This window comes from Sceloporus occidentalis, unplaced genomic scaffold, assembly GCF_023333645.1.
Source record: "Sceloporus occidentalis isolate IW3139 unplaced genomic scaffold, rSceOcc1.0.p SCAF_5, whole genome shotgun sequence".
NCBI lineage: Eukaryota > Metazoa > Chordata > Lepidosauria > Squamata > Phrynosomatidae > Sceloporus > Sceloporus occidentalis.
Window position 1 is genome coordinate 11,843,392 of NW_028316985.1, and position 22,025 is coordinate 11,865,416.

General features: G+C 40.2%; 1 protein-coding gene across 7 annotated transcripts in view; it reads right to left on the reverse strand.

Moving 5' to 3' along the window:
- SOX5 (SRY-box transcription factor 5) overlaps nucleotides 1–22,025 on the reverse strand; it is a 454,554-nt gene that overhangs the window by 93,854 nt on the left and 338,675 nt on the right. For all 7 annotated transcript variants that reach the window (XM_089527613.1, XM_089527612.1, XM_089527609.1 and 4 more), the window contains one exon: nucleotides 14,567–14,713. In XM_089527613.1, coding sequence (XP_089383739.1) covers nucleotides 14,567–14,713 — 147 coding nt within the window. The remainder of the gene's footprint in view (nucleotides 1–14,566; nucleotides 14,714–22,025) is intronic.

Consider the following 22,025-nt stretch of genomic DNA (forward strand, 5'->3'; position numbering starts at 1 on the left):
GAAATGACTTGAAGTCACACAACAGGAACAACAACAACCACAACAATGTGCCCCACAAACTTCAATTGGTTTGACAGCAATTTCCTCATTCTAGGAAAATCTGGGGAATAATTCTGCATGAGAGGTTAAAGATATATAAGTAAGTTCTTATCACCTCAATTAAAACAGTTCACAGGATTCTATGGGAAAGGAACCCTGGCAGTTAAACTGGTAGGAGACCAACTTAAATTTATAATGGATATATAACGAAGAAAATTTGTTGCTCTTGTGTGCCTTCTAGTCATTTCCGACTTATGGTGACCCTAAGATATGAGCCTAAGGCATAAGCCTGGATGGTGCAGTGGTTAAATGCTGAACTGCAGCAACAATGTTGTGATTTTGATCCTAGGCTCCAGGTTGATTCAGCCTTCCATCCTTTCATAGGTAATGAGTAAAATGAGTATCCAACATATTGGGGGCAATTGCATAACACATTGTAAACCACTTAGAGCAGGGCTTCCCAACTTTTTTGATTTGCAGAGCCTTTATTTATATGGCAGAGCCCCTAAGAGGCCTACCCTATGTTTAGAAGTATATATAAGAATATATTCTTATTCTTTAATTACATTCAATTTTTTATTTCTTTCATTTTCCTGGAGAGGCTGTGGAGCACCTAGGAAGTGCACATGGGGCCCTAAGGGCTCCTTGGAGCACAGGTTGGAAACCCCTGGCTTAGAGAGTGCTTAGTTCACTATGAAGTGGTATAGAAATATAAAGTGCTATTGCTATTGCTAAGATGACTTTAACTATGGTGACTCTAAAGCAAACCTTTCATTGGGGTTTTCTTGGCAAGATTTGTGCAGAAGGGGTTTACCTTGGCTTTCCTCTGAGCCTCACAGACTGTGATTCACGGTTTCCACATCTGACCCACTGTGCTGCCCAGTGGCCTGTTGTTGGCATGAGTCCCTCCATCTGAGGTCAGAACAACACACCCAGCCATGTGATCAATGCTTGGTGCCTCGTTTTCAACCTCAAAGAGACTGACTCATGCCAGTGGTGGCATGGGATGGCAGAGTGGAACACGTGTGCAGTGCTCTGGAGTGCCCAGGTAACACGGGGAATTTAGGGCCAGAATACTATGGGAGCAGCCTGAGATATAGCAGAAGTAGGACATTGCAAAAGGAGACATTCAGCATATCCTTCTGCAATGCCTCCCTCACCCCCTTCCAGTATAACTGCAGCTTGGCAGTACTCCCATGAGCAATTAATGACTGGAGAAGGGTAGGGAGAATGCAGGCAGCATCCAGACACAGCTGTGCAGTGAGGAGACAGTAACAGCCATTACACATCCATCATCCAATATCTTTTCTGAAGGTACGGAAGGATTATGGCTGTTCATTTCACCTGGCTGCACTACTGAAGCTGGAAACTGTCCAGTTGCCCCCGTCACTCCCATGTTGTTCATCTCTGTTGTCTGGGGTGAAAGTATGCTGGCAGAGCTCTTGCACTCCAAGGTACAATGGATATTAGCCCACAATGAAGTACACGCATACTTAGCAAATGTTCCAGATTTAAAGATGTTTGTGTATTTCATATGCAGGAGCCCTTCTGATCAAATTCATGACAGAAATGCTTTATTTCTCTAAGAAAATAATTCAATTTACACTAATTTACACTTCTTCCAAACTATCTCAGTAGTTAGTGAGGTTGTTCCTATGATATTTTATTGTTCACCATTATAAATTAAGGACAATTATTGGTGAAGACTTCCCCTTTCTTCTTTTTATTTAATCAGGGATGTGGTTGCATTGTTATGAGCATTCTTCATTTGTTTTGTTGCCTGCACTATTAACTTTATTTCAAAATAAAATTACATGCTGACTATAAAAAGGAAAGAAAAGACCAGAGTCATGCAATCCACCCATAAAGCAGAATGCTAGAAAGTTAAAAAGTGATATCATTCCTTCACAGTATTTCTGTGCATAGCATGCAATGAATTTATAACACCACTTTTCTCAATCCATCGTACTTTTGACATATTTTTCTCTCTCTCTGTAAAATATTTGTGCGGAGCGTTCAGGGAGTGGGGGTTGAATCTTCACAGATACTTTAGGGAGTCTTTTGTGCTAATTTTCCCATGGATATGTCACGTTGAGTCTCATCTGTCACTACAACTCCAGTGGTGTCATGTTTGCACAAAATCATGTAAGGCAACAGGATTGACAGATGTGTGATGTAGCTCGTCATTTTCCAGCTTGTCAGCTGGAAGGCTGTGCAAACCCATTTGTTACATATCTGCTCTCTCATTGCCTCGCCTCTATGTAGAACTCAGCTGCCAAAATCTTTTGTCTGATTCACTGCCCATGAAACTCCTTTCTTCATATTCTTACACTGGTCTCCCATCATCTTTTGCATCCAGCACAAACTCTTTGTTCCTTATCTTTAAAACTTCTGTTCTTTACATTCTCAGCTTTCCATTCTTTCCTGTTTTGAATTTTCCCAATTCAAATGCATCATTACTTCTGGTCTACTTCTTATAACTTTGTTATTTTGGGCCACCTATTATCATGGTTTAAGTCACTCTTGTAAAGCACCATATTTTTATGGCTTTGTATAAAGCAATCTCAATGGGATCTCCCTCCCTGGCAAATAACAGAGAATAGGAAAACTTGTCAGTTTTGAATTCTCTAGCATACATTTGCTTTGGATAGCCAGCGAAAGTACGTTATTTTTGGTAAATATTTTTTACAAATGAATTGAAATCCACTAGATAAGTTAATTTCCAAAAGTGTTATTTCCAGTATGGAGAGGATCATGCTGGACATGGTTGCCATAAAGGTGGGAAAAGATTAATCCTTTGGCAAATGAATGCATCTCCCTTAATTTAGCCCTTTCTGCAGAGCTGGAAATTTGAGGAATGAAGGAAAATTTCATTTGATGGACAATTACTGGGGGATGATGACAAATGCATTCATTTTGCCCCTCTCCAGTTGCATCGTGTATATGTGAGAGAGTTTGAGCTCAAATGGGATATTGCACCAATATGAAATCAGGCAAAACTTCAAAATTCATACTTTGATCATTTTAATGTTTTAATAATAATAAAAAAATTGCAGTTAGTTTCTACCTTGAGGAAATACTTCTTGTTTTATAATACTTACAATCCCAACTGCATTGAAACCTGGGAAGACTGGAGATCATTCAGAATCATAAGCCCTGACTGACAACTGAACACTTGCATACAAAATGTGGATGGTAAAATTTGCTTGAAATGTCCATGGTTTGCAAATGAATGTCAGCTCTACAAAGAGTTAACATTTCTGTCAAGGGGTAAACAACAATAATTAATTCCCATACAGTTTGTTTCAGATTTCATGCTGCCCTACACAGTTACACTTTTATGACCTAGTTGGGAATTTCTAGCCATTTGGGTGCAGCAGAACTATTTCCTGTCCTAATGGCTATACAATTTGTGAGGATTTGGCCTGTTGTCCAATATATATGTGTTATAAAATGATAGACTTCCTCTGCCTGCTTTATGCTCAGTATATCTCTCTCTTTGTCTCCCACAGATCATACCAAAATTAACCCCTGATTTCAATATCAAGCAAGCATGCAGAACCATTGAATCTGAATCACAACATCCTTCATAACCAGGTGAGCTGCAGGTCGGTTGGATTACAACTCCCATTGCCTCTAGGCAACATGACTTTGCAAGCTTGGAATGATGGGAGTTCCACTCCTGGTTATTTTACATCGATCTGAAAATTTCCATCTACCACCCCATGCATATCTCTCTTTCTTTTTTGTTTGCCATCATTCCCTCAGAGCATTCAAAGCAGTGTCACTTGAGTTCTCAGGTTCTTCTCAGAACAAACTTGGAATGGAAAAAGAATTTCACTGATTCCCACCCTCACATGGAAGTTATCCATGTTGCATCTCATGGAACTCATTGCAACATTGCAATGCAGATACAGCCACAGTTGTCAGCTTTGGAGCCCATTAGGCTTTGGTATATATATGCCAAAATTACCCATTTCCCTTTGAAATCTAAACTGTTGTCTCTAAGCATTTTTAAAATACTGTACTATCCAGAAGATCCCATTTGCATAATAATAATAATAATAATAATAATAATAATAATCCACTGCAAATCTCCCTTTCTTTCTCTGATTTATAATGCCCATCCCCCCCCCCCCAAGTTTCTATCTTTGTTTAAAACTTTTTCTATCTCTCATTAAAAGGATGGCATCTCTTTTCCTATCCACAGTTCAGTCTAGTGATCAAAAATGATGATATAATGAGAGAATAAAGTTCCCCCTTCACTTAAGGATAATTTCAAACCAGCTCAATAGAGAATGCAGCTTCCTAAATCCAGCTGGTTATTCTTGTTTGTTGCTTGCTTGAATCGCAATCTCTTCTCCTTATTGCAACTCCCAGGTGCTACTGCTGAGCAAATAGTAACATCACTGCCCAGGAGAAGTTGAAAAGAACAAAACAAAAATTGATTTGGACAATCTCTGTGCTGTAGCCATTGATGGGGACACAACTGTGACTTGGGCAAAAGGCTGGGGTCATAATAAGGTTAAAAGGAAAGCAGCTGGGAATTGGTAGCTCTTGCTAGATTTCACATTGAACTAGCCCTTGTTTTTCCAGAGGCCTCAGACAATGCAATGCACTGTGCCTTGTCAAGTATCAAGAGATATTTAGCTAACATCACAAGCTGCACAGAAAATTCATGGGAGTCCACAAACCTCTTGAGTGAGGGAAATGATAAAGGGCTTAATCTTGACATGTTGCAGGTGGGTAAATGCCACCTATGTTTAAATGAGGTTAAAATATAAGGGACAAAAATCCCCATGGCACAAGGCAACATGATTGCTACATCGTTCCTTTACTCTGTGTTACGTGGCATGACACAAAGCCTACTGATGTCAATGGGAAGCAACACACAAGGGGGGAAAACTGTGTTCATCTTCTGCTGGTGGAAAGTAAACAACATTTGGCTTTATGAGTGCAAAGTCTTTATTCTTTGCTGATTGTCAGTGTATTTGCAGACACATGCAATATGTTTTTTAAACCCCCAAATCAGGATAGGGTAAGACATGCCATAAAAGCCACATGAAATTTCCCCAAATCACAGTGCTGTCCACCACCATGTCTGCATGCCCCAACTCATTTCTATATATCTGTATTTAAAACCAAGGAATCGCTTGCATGCCCCTATGGGTGTGGGGAAGGGCCAATTTACCAGGTTTGCAAACTGATCTGTTTTAGTGACTCTTCATCTCCTGAGGCTAAAGTGAGCCCCCCTAATAAGACAAAATTACCCACCATGGCCCCTTGACTGTCAAATCGAATGGATTCATGGGAGAGGTGCAGCCTTTCTGTGTTTGGGGGTAGGATTGCCTGGATCCTGAGAGCCAGCAGTCTGAGCACTGGACTATGACTCTTGGAGACCAGGGGACGATTCTATGAATCTAACTGGGTAACCTTGGCTGAGTCACATGCTCCTCCTCTGGACAGATCTTGCCAGGAAAATCTCATGATTGGTTTGTCTTAGGGTCGCCATAATTTGGAAACGACTTGAAGGCACACAACATACAACACATTGCCAGGATCATCCCAGGCTCTCTGGGATTCCAGGCCAAACGCCAGACCTAGGGACAGCCCCTGGTTATGTATTTAAGTATTATACATTAAGTAACACCTACAGTTGCTCACAGCTTGTCATTCAAAAACAAGCACACACATCTACCCCCCTCCCCACATACCATATTTTCCTATTTAAAAATTAATCTTACCTAAAGTCACTATTCCCAGATGGTGAAATGAGGGGGCTATTCCTTCTCACTCACTTAGGAAGATAAGATAGGAAACACTAATCTAGCCCACTTTCTCCTGGCCAAAAGGTGGATGCCAAGTAGAATGGAGGGTGAGTCCTCATGTCACAATGACTTTGAAAGAAGGAGAAAGCTAACTACTAAAATCTGTGGATCTCTAGAACCATCATTGCAAGTTGCAGCAACAAATCAAGTACGACTTGAAAACTATAGCAAATTGGTGCTTTACTAGCTGAGCTGGAGACTTGTCTATAGCACTTTCCTATGAGAGATGGAGAATTTGTATCCCTTTCTCCCAGCTGGAGATGACTCGATGAAACTGGGAACTTAGAGCCAGGCCCTACTGCATGTGCAGTTGGCAGATCTAGTGCAGTTGTCCACTCCTGGCTTGGGAGCAGATTTGAACAACTCTTATGAAAAGCTTAATCTTTTTGATTCTCAAGCACTGCACAACCACAGCTGTGGGTGAGGGGGGCATTTTGTTGGCATCCACAATGGAGACCATGATGCTTTGTGCTTGGTGTGAAGTGCCAAGCTGTATCACATACAGGGGGTCAAGGAGGAGACTATTTAAGGTCCTAGTCATCATCTCACATGTTCTCCTTTCCTGTCCATCACCACTCACCAGCAATTGTCTTTGGCTTGCTAAGTGCTCCTTTTTCCTGTAGTCTTACATGGTATCTACAGGCCTGAACAGACAGGCCAAAATAAAGCTGCTTCAGGTCACTTTGGAGGTATGCTGTTTAAATGATGTATGTGTCCTAAGAGGCTGGAAGCCACATGTCATTTAAACAGCATACCTCCAAAGTGAACTGAAGCAGCTTTATTTTGACCCGTTTGTTCAGGCCCTATAGAACTTTTTTTCTGCCTGTTTGTGACCTCTGCAGTGTTTGATGGCTTAATTGATGTCTGTAAATTGGTTCCACTTGGTTTGGTAGTAGTGTTCTCACCATGAGCACTCACCTTTTTGTTTCTCCCCTAAATTGAGGCCATCGTGTTCTGAACATATCATAAGATAACATGACTCACTGGAAAAGACAATAATGCTTAGTAAAATGGAAGAGAGTAGAAAAAGAGGGAGATTGCAGCCTGGGTGGAGTGATTCAGTCAAGGAAGCCACAGTCCTGACTTTGCAAAACTTGAGCAGGGAAAGTGATGACTGATGGTCTTGGTAGTATGGAAAGGGATAGAAAATAGAGGGAGATTGTAGTACAGGTGGATTAATTCAATCAAGGAAGGCATAATCTTGAGTCTGCAAGTCCTGAGGATTGCAATTCAAATCTCTCATAGGGTGGTCATAAGTCACAGTTTACTTGATAGCAAATAACCATGACAACTGTGTCCATCACATGTATTAGCCATTTAATCATTACTTTAAAATATTCAAAATGTCTTAATTATAATAGTAAGTCACATAGAGCTTTTGGAACAAGCATGCTGTAAAATTATTTCAAGAAATACCGTGTGAAAAATTGATAAAATGGTCCAGCCAATATCCAACCTCAGAAGGTGAGGTTGGATGGAAAAATACAGTGGGATTCACATCAAGAACTTTTATATAGGCTGTGTTCACATTCCCTCAGTAATTTTGCTTGCCCCATCTTTGGCAGTTCTAAATGCTCAACTCAGATTTTACATTACTTTCATATCTGTACCAGAAATTTGGAGAATGAAGGAGAGTTTCATTTGGGTGGGCAGCATTACTATTTGGGAGGAAATGCTCTCATTTTGTTCTCCTTGTAGCTACACCCCTGGGCATACCTGAGCTATCTGGCAACCTAACAGCTGTGATGCAAGGTTAGGGAAGGTGAAACTGAATGCTGAGAGTCATATCTGCAGAAAGAAAAGCAGCACAGTGGTAAGAGCAGAAGATGTCAAATGATGCCTCCCAGTCTGATGTTCAAACAACTGGTGAGGACCACTGATAAAGAGTCTGCCAACATGGCAACTGCCAAGGTCTTAAGAGGTTTCAGTGTTGTGCTTAAGTCTTACATAGATTTAAAGGATGATCTTTGGCATGTTCCCACCATTGCTTCTAAGCATTTTTACGGCCAGCACTTTCCCATCTGCTGCCAACGATGACTTTGAACAATCTTTGCAGAAAAAGAAAGGAGCTCCTGAAGGGTTACAGTGCAGGAGAAAAACACCCCTCTCTTCCTTTCGAGATCCACTTGCTCACACCTTTCTGGAGTAGCCTCAGGTGAAGCTTTTCTCCTCTCTGGGAAAACTTGGATGTATTTTCCCAGCACAGAGCCAGGATAAGGGTGGCTTGCAGATGGGGACTCAGCAAAACAACAGCTTCTTGAAGGTTATTTGCAGGGTGGAGGAGAAACCCTGAACACTTCCTGTGTAGAAATTTGGCTCGCAGTTGATTTTATGAAAATTCCTCCATTTCAACACACAAACACACACACACATTATAGCACATTTACAATATGGGTAAAACAAAGATTTTACAACCCCACAGTTTAGTTTTGGGTGGAGAAGGGCTAAAATCAACCAGTGAAAAGCGATGTGCAGTTTAAATACGTAAAATCCCACACTGCACACATTACACTTCATGAATGAATATATATATATATATATATATATATATATATGTGTGTGTGTGTGTGTGTGTGTGTGTGTGTGTGTATATGTATATATATGGAGAAAGGAATCCCCTTGAATATCTTCCCATTCTCAGGGAGGAGAAAATACTTGCTATCTTAAAATGTTGTGATATATTTCTAGAAGTACTTTCCCTGGGTTACTTTAAATATAATGATAATAGAATTTACTCTAATACAAACCCTAATCCTTTCTCTCCAACTCTCATGACATTTCTTATCACCATCAGGACAAGAATGTGGCAATGGGATAGAAACACACCTTACTCTAAATTTTCTAGCTCAGAGTTTTTAACATCCCATAGATTTCTAAGTGCAGGGCATTTTTTTCTATATGTAGCAGCAGTATATCATGTGAGCTTCCACCCATGGTCTAGGGTAGAGCCAAGATGCAAATCTACTACTGGGAGCTACACTTCAATTGACATTGGCAAGAAGGAATGCTTCACTTGGCAAAAGTTTATCATCCATTCAGGATGTATATAGATGTAGAAAGTAACTAGTTACATACAAGTTAATTGCAAAAATTTCTATTTCCAGTAACAAAGGCATAATCACATGGCATTACACATTAATAAGGGATAGCTTCATTGGGAATTGTAGTTGGTTATAGCACCAGAACACTCTGACAGTGAAGGTTAAGTATCTCACAATACTACAAATCCCATAATTCCATAGCATTGAGCCATGGCAGTTAATCCAATGTCAAACTGCATTATTTCTGCAATACAAATGCAACCATGGTTAAGATAAAATAGCTGAACTGGTAATAAAACACATATAAAATAGGCCTGAGATTATATCTTGTTGCCAGACAGGTTAAACATTTTCTCTCTTTTTCAGGACTAACTTGACGTATTTGGACATTCAACAGAGCTACTTTTAAAAAGGTAACTATAACCAATACTCTGGTAAGGCTTCTGTCTATGAAGGTGACTAATTATTTTTAGTAGAAACTTTCAAAGCTCTGCATATTCATGCCCTACACACACATACAACAAAGAAGGCTAGAGAACAATGATTGTTAAGTCCTCTTTTCTCTCGGCAGCTGTCCAACCACAATTACCTTTCTTCTGGGCCCTTTGAGAAGACTTCGTTTAATTACCTTCCAAGAACCCCCCTCCCCAAAAGGTTCCTTTTAGATCACAATGGATTATAAATAATATGTGTAGCTTTGCTTCAGTTCAAAGCTCAAGACAACACTCGCCCGACTCCACAGGCAGATCAGGCGACCTTTTCCTCCAATTTGGCATCCCCTGCCCTTCTCCCTCTTTCCCGCTTTCTCCCTCTCTGCCCCTTTCCATCTCTGTGTATTGTGCAGGACAGACAAAGTGATATGTCTGTCATACGCCATTACCATTAGAACAGAATCTTGTTCTTTTATTACAACTGAACTCTGCCGGATTTCTCAGCAGGAATGCTAAGTGAAATCAATGTCTTGGATTTCCAGCTTGAGCTTGGAGGTCACAGCCACTCTATCATTTCTCAGCATTATCCGTTCCCTTCACCCCTCCTTCCTCTCTCTCTGAGCCTCCAACTGGCACACAGCAGATTGAAAACAGCATGATTCAGAGGGATCATGCTGCACAATTTTACAGCCTTTTGGAGGGCCCTTCATTCACACACAGACACAGACACACACACACACACACACACAGTTTCCCTCAGGACCATTCCCCCCCCTTTTCAGTTTGCTGATAAATTCTGTTTGTGTGCTTTGACTGAACGATAAGCTAAGGAACAGAAATACCTAGGAAAAGTACCAAAAAGGTGGGAAAAAGTAGAGAAAGAAGAAAAAGTAGAACAAAATTGTGGTAGTTGCAGATGGGATTTTGATTCTCCTATTCTGACAGGTAGACAAGCTCTCAGGTTTCCATACATGCTACACAATAAATACTGCACTATCAAAGAACGATTTTGCTAAGTTTGCTATGACATGGTCAGCCGCCAACTACAAGTCAAGCTAGACATGAGGTTTGTCACATCATTATCCCTTTTAAAATGAAAAACTCAAGAATATGATAATAGAATCATAGAATTGGAAGAGACCCCAAGGGTCACCCAGTCCAACCGCCTGTCATGCAGGAATACACAATGAAAGCATTCCGAACAGATGGCCATCCAGCCTCTGTTTAAAAACCTCCAAAGAAGGAGACTCCACCACTCTCTGAGGGAGTGTGTTCCACTAGTGAACAGCTCTTACTGTTAGGAAGTTCTTCCTAAAGTTGAGGTGGAATCTCTTTTCCTGTAGTTTGCATCCATTGCTCCATGTCCTGTTCTCTGGAGCAGCAGAAAAAAAGCTTGCTCCAGCTTCAATATGACATTGGACCTTATCACACTCACTTTCGTCCCCGATCTGGGCATGGGCAGGGGATGTGTGCGGCTGAGGAAAAACACATTTTATCGCATTCCGCATTGTCCTCAAGCCGACGCCAGGCTATTGCCCAGTGCCAGGCCATTCCCAATCAGGGCTCAGCCACACGATTTTGCTCTGACTGAAGCTTTCCAGCAGAGCAAAATCATGTGGCTGAGCCCTGATTAAGAATGGCCTGGTGCCAAGTGATAGCATGGGGGCAGATTGAGGACAGTGCGCATGCAATAAAATGTGTTCTACCTCAGCTGCACCCATATCAGGAATGAAAGTGAGTGCTTTAAGGTCCATCCATTCAAATATTTAAACAGGGCTATCATGTCATCCTTTAACCTTCTCTTCCCTAAGCTAAACATACCCAGCTTTCTAAGCCACTCCTCATGAGGCTTGATGTTCAGGGGAAGAATATGGATCAGAGACAATTGTGTCTTGATCTGGCTCCCTCCTCGTCCCTATTGGCTTTAAAAATAAGTGTTCCAGTGGTAACCGCATGACAAGACTCATGTCTAATTTGATACTAATCTTTGAGACATGGACACAGAAGAATTTATTTGTGAAGCTGTTCTTGTGGTGGAAAAACAACAACAACACAGAAGGAAAAAAGTCCTCTTGCAAAACAAATCTGTAATTCAGGGATGGCACTGTTCAGCCACTTGTAGGACCATTGGTCTATTCAGGGTAGTGTTTTTATTCACAGTGCAGAGAAAAATAAATAGTTCAAAGTCTGTTTGGATTTAGGAAAATTTGGGAATATCCCATAAAATTGTTTTGTTTCGTTTTAATTTTTTTTGCTTTACTTGAGAAAGACCAACAGAAATATTACTTTACACAGTGCACAGTTAATTTACCAAATGTGTTGAGGCAAGGCGTGATAAAGACCTGTAATGTCCGTGTCTTCAAAAGATTCTAATAATGCATGGAAGTAATAGTTCCATAGTTATTAGCTATGATGGCTTTTATATTTTTCAAAGAGAAATAGCTTTCTGAATATATTTTCATTTTTAGTTATTCAGTTCAAGGACTTTTGTTATTCTGTGTCAAAGCCATGAAAAATACATTATTAATTAATTTAATTTTATGTATTAAAACATTTACATCATGCTTGTATTCAAAGATCTCAGGGCTCTCCTTCAAATATATCCATCCATCCATCCATCCATCCATCCATCGATGTTATTTGTACTCCATCTTTCCGATGACATGAGATCCTATCAAGGTCCCAAGCTGTTTAGGGCTGTAAATGTCATCACAAGCACCCTGAATTCAAAGTAGAAGAGCATTGGCAGCTAATGCAATTCCTTTAAAGTGGTTTTATATGGCTTTTCTAAGATATTCAAGTGATATGTCTTGTTAGCTGAATTATTTCTGCAGTGCAGAGGTAGCAAAGGTGATGAAATCATCCTGCAGTGCATTTTGGAAGAAGTATTCAGGTGGTTTCTAGAAGATTCGAAATATTTTTGGCCCGGTACATACCTCCCCGAAAGTCTGGGCTGGAGGCATCCGGTTTTCATGTGGAGGGACACTGCAGCAGCCAAACTGCGAGGCATCCCTCTGTCCCCATAAGAACCCAGAAAAAGTGGGTTCTTCTTGGGACACCGCACACATGTCACGATTGCAGTTGCTGTGCGCTCCGGAACCCTAGACTTGGCCAGAGGATGGCACTTCCTGCCTGTCTGTCTCGGGCCTTTGTTTACTTATGTAAGGCTTACCTGCCCTGTTTTTTTCCATTTCACATGCACACAGTACTTCTTATGAATAAAAACTTTGCTGAAACATGTTGAACAGGTCTTCCTTTTTTGTGGTGTAGGAACCTATTCTTATTCTTTCCTTGTTGTTTCTATCTCTGTTATCAAATATTTTGTTAAAGAAGTAAAGTCATATGTATGATGATGATGATGATGATGATGATTTCATTTCTGTTAAGTAAGTACTATATTATTAGGTATAGGTTAGAAATATTTTAAGCACATGAAAGTATAGTAAATAATAAATTCTTCAGCACTGGGAAGAATATTACTAGAATTACTTCCATTAAGACTGAATCAATGAAGAATTGATTTCCCTATTCATCCCTATTCTGGATTCTGTGGCTTAATTTCACTTGGTAGTTCCAACTACATTGAACCTACTTAATCCAAATGAATGCTATCATTCAGCAGTTGAATCAACAAGTCTACTCTAGCTGGTACCAACATATGAATTTAGGGGTTATGAACCAAATAAGACTATGAACTGAGCCCAAGGTCTAATTTGCACTGCAGAAATAATGCAGTTTGATACTGCTTTAACTGTTATGGCTGAATGCCATGGGATTTGTAGTTTGTTGTGTAACCAGAGCTTTCTGACAGAGAAGGCTAAATATCTCACAAAACTACAAATCTGAGAATTCCATAGCACTGAGTGCTGGTAGTTAAAGTGGTGTCAAACTGCATTAACTCTGCATTGCAGATCAGATTCAAGTTCTTGTTTTGTGGTAGAGGTCTATCAACATCCTCACTACCAACACTCTACACTAGAGCTGGGACACCTATCTTCATAACTGGTAGTGCAAGACAAGTGTTATCAATGCACATGTTCAAGCAAAACATAGGGAGAAAAATCAAGGATGAGTTCTCCCCCATCTAAGTCCAATCAACTCTTTTCTTAACAAATACCTAGCACACTACCTAGCACAACAAGGACAAGGAATATAAGAGAAACATAGCTGTCACAGTATGCAGAACAGTTAGCCCTGATACCAGGGCCGGCTCTAAATATTTGGCCACCCTAGGCGAGAAATATTTTGGTATCTCCTGTCACCCCTCATAATTATTTTCACCCCTTGATTTCCACTGTTTCATTTGTTAAAGCTAAACATGACATAAAACATAAAACTTAGGTTCCAATCTTTCATCATAGTATTGTGAATTAGTCAAAAAGCCAAAATATTATACAAAAAAAGCCGCCAAGCCGCACTTAAATTTTGCCACCCTATGCGGCTGTCTAGTTTGTCTATATGGATGAGCTGGCCCTGCGTGATACCATTCCAACCCACTTTTATGTTTAACAGTGCTAATAATGGTGAATGTTGTTAATCATTATTAATAGGCAAACAGTTGTTCAAACATGGGCTTTGCTGTTCCTTTAAAAAATAAGAACATGGTAATGCATAACAAGGAAAGCTGAAGGAAGTGGGAATGCTTAGGTTAAAAAAGAAATACAGAGATCAAGATTAGATTTAACAGGTTTAAATTACAGGAAGGTAGATTGTGGCTGAACATATGGGCTAACTCTTAATGGTAAGAGCACTTTAAAAATGGAACCCATAACCTACAAGAGACTCTCCTTTGTTGGAGGTCTTTCTAGTAGAAGCTGGATAGCCACCTGCAGAAGATCCTGGTTTTCTTGCATAGAAAAGGAAATTGCATAAGACACCCCATTAGACCTCAACAATATCTTATAGAAGGTCTCAAAAATAAATAAATAAATAAATAAATAAATAAATAAATAAATAAATAAATAAATAAATCCATATTGCATATTGATTTTTACACATATAGAATCACAGGCTGCTAAATACCAGATTAGTCTCTCTTTACTGATTTATAATGCTTGCTGTTATACTAACAAGCATCATGTAGAATGAATGCCCGGAGTGCTTACAATCATGCTTTATTAGTTGCAGAAGAGCCTGTAGGATGCTACAATCACATATAATGCAAGACGAAATCAAATTAATGTGCAATGCATATGAAAAGCCAGGCAGACAGATCTTTAAGTAGTACCTTGCTTTTGGGTGGAGGGCTGGTTGTGCTCTTGTCAGTGTGGATGCTGGTAGGTGATACTGCTGCTCCAATGTTGCTTTGGGGGATGCCGGGTATTTTCCCACCTGGGGATACTTGCATCGCCGCAAGTTGGGCAGCATACAACTGCTGCAAAAAGAAACAATCACAAAAAGAGAGAAAATGAGGTAAAGGGGGAAAGCTCATCAAGTAGGAAACCAATATTAATTGAAGAAGCTGCCATTCTAGACCAACACTAGCTCCTAGTTGCCATTCCAGCAAAACAATGAAGAGGCACCTTTAGTACTAGCAGATCTGTTTTAGCATGAGCTTCCATGGATTGCAATCCATTTCCTTAGATATATGCAGTATTCTGTACCTCTGAAGGGGTGGATTGTCATTAAGAGATGTAAATCATGCCTCACATGTGGGGACAAATAAGTATAGTAATTTTTTGCATACTGCAGGAGAAAATTAAATCCTCTGCATTTTTCTCCCCATATTTGAATATGATGCAGGGCAATTATTCTGCAGAGGGGAAAAATACAGTTTTGTGCATTAAAATTGTTGTTTGCACAAAGAACACTGCTTGTTACATAGGAACCCTGCCCCCCATACAGAAAACATGTTCTTGCACAGAAAACATGTGTTTTCCTATACAGAATAATTCCTCCAACACCACTACAGGGTATTTGAATGTGAGGAGAAAATTGTGGAAAATTCTCACTGGTCTAATATTCTTCCCAAGTAGGTTTCCCAACATTCAGGCACATTGTTTTTTGACCTGGATTTTTTTTTTCACGTTTAGGGATGACCCAACAAAAATTGTGTTTATGCAGAAGAGACAGGATTTTGTAGAAAACAAAACAGTGTTTTTGCCTATTTTTTTTAAAAGTAGTCCTGAAATGCAAACGCAAACAAAACAAAACTCGTGACACAGAGCTGATCTTTAAAAACAAACCAACACAGATATCTCAAGAAATTAGCATGAAGATATGAGAATTTGTGAGCTTTCTTTACATCTCTTCCATAGAACATCAGCTGTAATGCTCAAATCACAATCTTTTTCCATTGATCCATTTGGCGTTTAAAGACCTAGAGAAAATCAGCACATCAAGATTGCCTAGAGGGTGGGATTCAGTACAGCAATACCATTAATGAAGGGGGGAAAGGTCCTATCTGGTGAAATATTTATGGGATACCTGTTTCAAGTTCTAAAGTGTTAAGAGAAGTGATGCATTTATGTAGAATAAAAATATTAATTTTATACTACAGCTCCCAGGTCATGTCTGCATGGGCCAAAATATTCCAGGAGCTGCCCAGAGTATTTTGGCATTGTAGCTGACCCAATGTCCCCTCATTACCTGGGACCCTCTTTTGTGAGTGTGACATTGGATGGCTGATCACATGCATGTCCCACTGTTCTATCCAACACCACTGTTGCTGGTTAAAGTCAGGTCAGAAAAAGGCACCCAACCACATGATTAAAGCTAGGCACCTTACTCTGACCTCAGAGCAAGTGACTCTTGGCAGCACCAGTGGTGCCAAGTGGCACCACAGGACACATTGTAATGAACCACCTGGCATCACAACAGAGGGCTCTGGATCTTGCGCGAAGATATGGAGCAAATTGTGAGTTCTTTAAAAAATATTTTAAGGTTTTTATATTTTGGGTTCGATACTGAACCATCTGGATGCCACGGGGACAGTTCGCTCTAGAACCAGGGATTGGGTTTGGCCAATTTGACAAAGGGAGGGAATTTTATTTGGCTCTTTCAAGCAACCCACTTAAATCTCCCTGCCAACTTGACCAGCAATGAAACACTAGTAAAAAAACAACACCTTTTCTAAGCTTTGGAAGTTAAACACAGTTACCATGGCTGAGTGAAGCTGCTCCCAATGTGAAGAACCACACATGTTGGAGAAAAACAGCAACAATGCCTATACTACATCCCTGATGCTTGGTGCACTTGTAGGTCAAGGTAACGGGTAAGCTATACAGTAACTGGAAGTGAATGTATAGAGGTATTGGATATGTATCAGCATTGTGTATTTGGCCATTATTTAAAGGAAAAGAAATCCAACAAAATAATGCATTTCCACTGAAGATGTTCTTCATTGTAATGCTAAGTATAACCATGCTGAGTATGATAACAAACAGAGCAAGGACAAACATGCAACAATACCGTGACCAAAGTTATGATCAGGCATTGTTGTTATTTGGTGATCTTCTTTTAACATTGGCTGTTTACATTAGCAGAGCAATGAAGGTTAGAGGGCACCAGACTGTGGAATGCTAAACAAAGCATGTGATCTCTGAGGGTGAGTTTGGAACAGCATTTCAAGGTGATCAAGCAAAATGGAAAAAGCTCAGATATTCCACTGTAGCTTTCAAAGATGCAAGAAGATATTATGTGTGTTTATTCATCTAACTCTCTTCCTCCTTCTTTGACTCAAAGAGTCTGAGTGTAATATTAGCTTGCATTGTATTTCATTACAAATGTCCTTGGTTCAGTTTCCTATATAGAATAAGTCCATGTTTCTGCCTGCTATCAGGTAAGGTCCTGAAGATTTTCACTGTAGTGGATCCTAGCTATATAGCCAATATGCTTACCATGGGGCTGGGGGATTTGCCCCACATAGAGGTAAGCTTTGATGGAACTGCCAAAGCCACATTCTATTCCTTGTCTTCCATTCATTCTTGTTGTTAGTTGCCATCAAGTTGACTTTGATTTATGGGAATCCCATGAATGAGAGACCTCCCAGATCCCCCAGTTATCAACTGCCCTGCTCAGATCTTGCAAACTCAGGGCCATGCATTTTTTGATTGAGTCAATCCAGTGATCCACATCATCCATCTCAATAGAGCACATAGTCACACTGTAGGATTTGCAATCACAAGATGTTGCAATAATGACCAAAAAGTGCTGTTAATGATTACCTGTCATAATTTCATTTTTGTAAGCTGCCTTGCATTAGGGAAAAGGTGGGATAAAAATTAATTTGTCAGCCAGTCAATTAATTAAATGCTACACACATAGTAAATATTCTTCTCAATAGAAAATGCAAGCAAGAAAGAGCTAATTTGGTGATGATTCCACCCAAACTTCTAAATATAATCTCCCTTACCTTCCTTCACATACATAAGAACTCATGCATAGAGTCATTACCTTCTGGTTTTAAAAATTCTTAAGCTAGATCCAAGCCTCCTTCATTCTCCTTACCCCCAATACAAATGATGACATTACCTTCTCTGCCTTCCTCCATCAGGAACTTATACACATGAAATCTTCTCATCACCCATATAGTAGCATGGGAGCTGAGTTGAACAAAATGGGCCCAAACACTGCCTACACAATTTAAGCATGCACATTAATGACAAAATAAAAAAAATAAAAATCATTCTTCTGGATGTAATTTCAAATATTTTGGCAACTGAGCTACATGTCTGGCTTTTACCCACACACAAATCTGGCAACTGGCCTAGAGGTTACACAGAAAGAAGGCAGGGGTTTTTGTTTGTTGTTTTGTAAAATCTGGCCATTGGCAATTCAAGTGCCATGGCCTAAGGCTGAAGGCTGAAGTAGCCCCATGACGTGTGACATTACATGGACAGAATTGCCTAGGTTTTGTTCCTCTCTTATTTAGTCAATGACATTCTTCTTACAGACCTGCCATGCCTTGTAACAGAGAATGAAATGTACAATATGCAGGATGGGGTGCAGCATGTTAATATTTTTAGACAAGATTGAACTTTGACATTATTGAATCTGTCTGTTCAGATTTAATCATTACAGGGCAGGACAACGTCTGGCTCAAGACCAGGAGAAAGGACACTGGAATGACCGCATGCTGTGCATCAAGATGGTTAAACTGACAACATTTTAGAGAATGAAAAGTTATGGCACCCTGAAGCAATCAAACAAAGGACTGTGTCTATTCAAAGGTCTACAACGGAGAGCTCCAAAATTTGGATTAATTTTATACTCTAGGGATGCTGCCAACACTATCTATGGCAGAGTAGTACAGTGAAACACAATCTGTATTTTGCCATCTTCCCATAAGTGTACATTCTCTATGTCTTGGGTGCCTTTCTTAACAGTGAAGGCAGAACTTGGGAGTATTTAAATAACTGGATATGCTGCTGGTTAAATTTGTGTAATTTAATTCATGTGACTAGTAGATAGGGAGGGGAAAAAAAGAAAAAGCATGATTATTTCATAATGGTTTGGACAATCTGCTTATATATGTAGGAAAAGCAACTGCTAAGCCAAGGCATCATGGACTTTTCACTGTTTGCTCTAACTCTTGGAAGAGTAGGACCCAGTTCTCTCTCATATTCAGATGGAAAAATGTGTGATCCCTGGGTCACACCCAGAGCTAAGCTCAGTGGTCAGATCTTTATTCCCCTACAGTCACACGGGTTTAGGGTGTAAAGGAATAAAGAAACATGTCACCTCTTGCCAAGGGTGGTTGACACGAAGGCACAAAATTGCCAAGGAACCTTTTACCTCTTTAATTTATGCCCGAAATTACAGTAAACATATGTAGCTCTACCCAATATGCCAATGAGAATTGGATGATAGGTATTTCCTTTATCTTATATTTACACTATCAGCTTCTACCATTCAGGAGTATCTTGACCTCAGTACTATGGGGGATCAAACTTCACTGCAACAACTATCATACAGTTTTTGGGCACAATGTATATGTTCTTCTAATATAGTAGGTGTGACTAAATTGTCACACCTACCATACTGCTAATAGCCATCCTGCTCATATTTATGGATAACATGCCAGAATGAACAAGAAAGGTGGGACATGTGCCTGAATTATATCTCATGACTCAACTGATATGCAGTGTGCTCATAGGCTGTTTTGTCTTTGAGAGAACATAGATAGGTTGCAAGGAAGAATCGAGCAGAAAGTTGGTCATGATCAAAAGGTATGCCATGATAAAATTTGTGGCAAATCATTGGGAATGTTCCACTGATACTTTCAAACATTTGGCACTCCCCTGAATTTTTTTTCCAAAACTCTAATTTTCAGACAAAAATGATGCTTTTTGTACCCCTCCCTAAAACAGCAGCAACCCCAAATGTCCTCAAAAGGTGAATGGGAAAAGGTTTCACTTTTGGTTTTGCAGAACAGCAGCTGCAATGGCACATGATGGGCTTTTGGAGGAGGTCCAGAGTTGCCAAAATTCAGGTAGTGCAGCCCTCTCTGCTCAAGGGCATGCCCTTTCCTGATTGAGCACTTCCTAGTTGCACAATTCGGTTACCACATTTTTGATTTTGTCTTTCTGCCTTGATATTCATGGCAGCAACAACAGGTAAATTCTAAGTTATCTTCATCACAGTTCCATGAGATTTGTTATTCTGAACAGTTACATTTATGGCCCAGTAAGAACAGAACCCAGTTGAAGTGATGCAAGATTAAAAGTCTTCTTATCTACATGGCTTTCTAAAAATTTGGCAAAAGAACTCACAAGCTGGAAATGGATTAATAAGGGAGGGAGGGTTCAAATGCATTTTTGACTAAACTGAAAGGCTTCTCAGGTGTAGTTCACTTTCTGTGCTCCCAAATATGTAAACTAAGTAGTTAAAATAATATAGACAACTTCTATGGATCTGAGGAACACTTCTATTTATTTTTTTTTATTTTTTTGGCCTAAGGTCCTTGTCAAAAATGGAGAAAAATCAATACCTAATGTAGCCACAAAATCGGAACAAAATATAGGAAACCATGTAGGACAAAGTGTTGGACATTCAAAAAAATGGAGGACACAACCAACTAAAGGCAAAGGCGGCCTTCAATCCCCATCCTCAGAGGCTCCAGCCAGGCCTACCTGCCTGGCCGCCTTAGCCAGTGGGCCGGGCTTCCAGCTCTCTCTGGGCCTCCTCTGGCTGGTGGAGGCCCCACACACAGGCTGCACCAGGGAGGCCTGGCTGGCTGGATGTTTTGGGTGCTGGCTTGACCTTTGGCTCTCTCTGGGGCTCCTCTGGCCAGCAGAGGCCCAGCGTGTAGGCCATGCCAGGGAGGCCTCACCCCCTGGATGTTTGGGGGCTGGTTTGTTGGCCAGCTGGCCAAGGCTCCGCACAGCTGCTCCAGGGTCAGGGAGGCCTTGCTGGGTCCAGGACATGATCCCAAAAGCAGGCGGGACATCCCAAAGAGCCTTAAAAATTGGGAATGTCATAGGAAAAACCAAGATATGGAAACCCTAGTTTATGGGGGAAGGCCACATAAATAGCCACATGTCAGGGGACCCCAGAATCCTGGGTTTAATGTAACAGGGTAATGCGAGTTGAGCATCTTCCTTCCTGGATTCAGGGACTTGGACTAGGGGGCTTTCATATATGTCTTCCTCTGTCATTGTAGAACTAGTATTAAAATTTTGAGCGTGTATTTTTACATTCTTAGGGAAATGCTATCTGTCCTCAGCTCATAACTCTGACCATCCATCATCTATCATTTAGCAATATTCTGCTAAACTCTCGGCAGGATTGTGAAAGTGTTCTTGGCTGGATGGCATGGCAGTACATCAGAAGTTCAACTGTGAGGTTAGACTGCCTTTGAAACCTTTCCCCTGGGGCATTGTTATTGTATGTTAACAATGCTCATTACAGCTTCGAGGCCACACTAAAAATGAATTCTTGTTCTGTTAATAAAGAAAATGATAATGTGGCATAATAGCTATTTTTAAATTATTTGGGGAAAAACCATATTAGCTGTTTTAACATTAGGCAGATCTATGTGTTTTGTGCCACAGCCATGTTCTTAATATCACTTTAAGAACCAATGAGTTCTGTATTTGTAGTTGGGGACAAAGAAGAAAATAAAATAAAATTAAAATGTGTGTGTGTGGAGGGGAGCAGTAATAGGAAATGAGTTATCTGAAGGGCTAACTTTCATCCTGAGTACAATATCACTTCCAACATACGTTCTGTATGGAGCCATAGATGAACCAATCAGAGTCCATGCATTTAATTTTCTGATGTTATAAAGTGTGGCAATGTTTCTATTCTATATCAGTCAGAGCCCCATCATTAAAAATGCACACATGGCTGGATATTGTTCTGATTTGTGCCAGTGTGCACCACAATTCTGCATAGTTTGGATATGTTTACTTCATTTGAATACAGATTTTATGAAACCGGGCTCTCCCTTTGTCGAATGCTTTCATGTTTGGGTGATTTTGTGCAGAAACCTACTGGGTTAGGCACACCACCAGAAATCGTCATTTAAGAAGAGAAATGACACTAATCAAATATAGCTTGAAGACAAGCATGCATGAGGGTCTTTATCTTAAGGAGAGGAGCAGACCTTGTAAAACAATAGTTCTATATCCCCCCATACATCTGTTCAAGGACGTATTGGTAGCATCACACAGATACATTTTCTGTGTCTCCATTCCCACGACAGAAGCCAATTCATGAAAGCAGGAACAGAGAAACTCACAGTA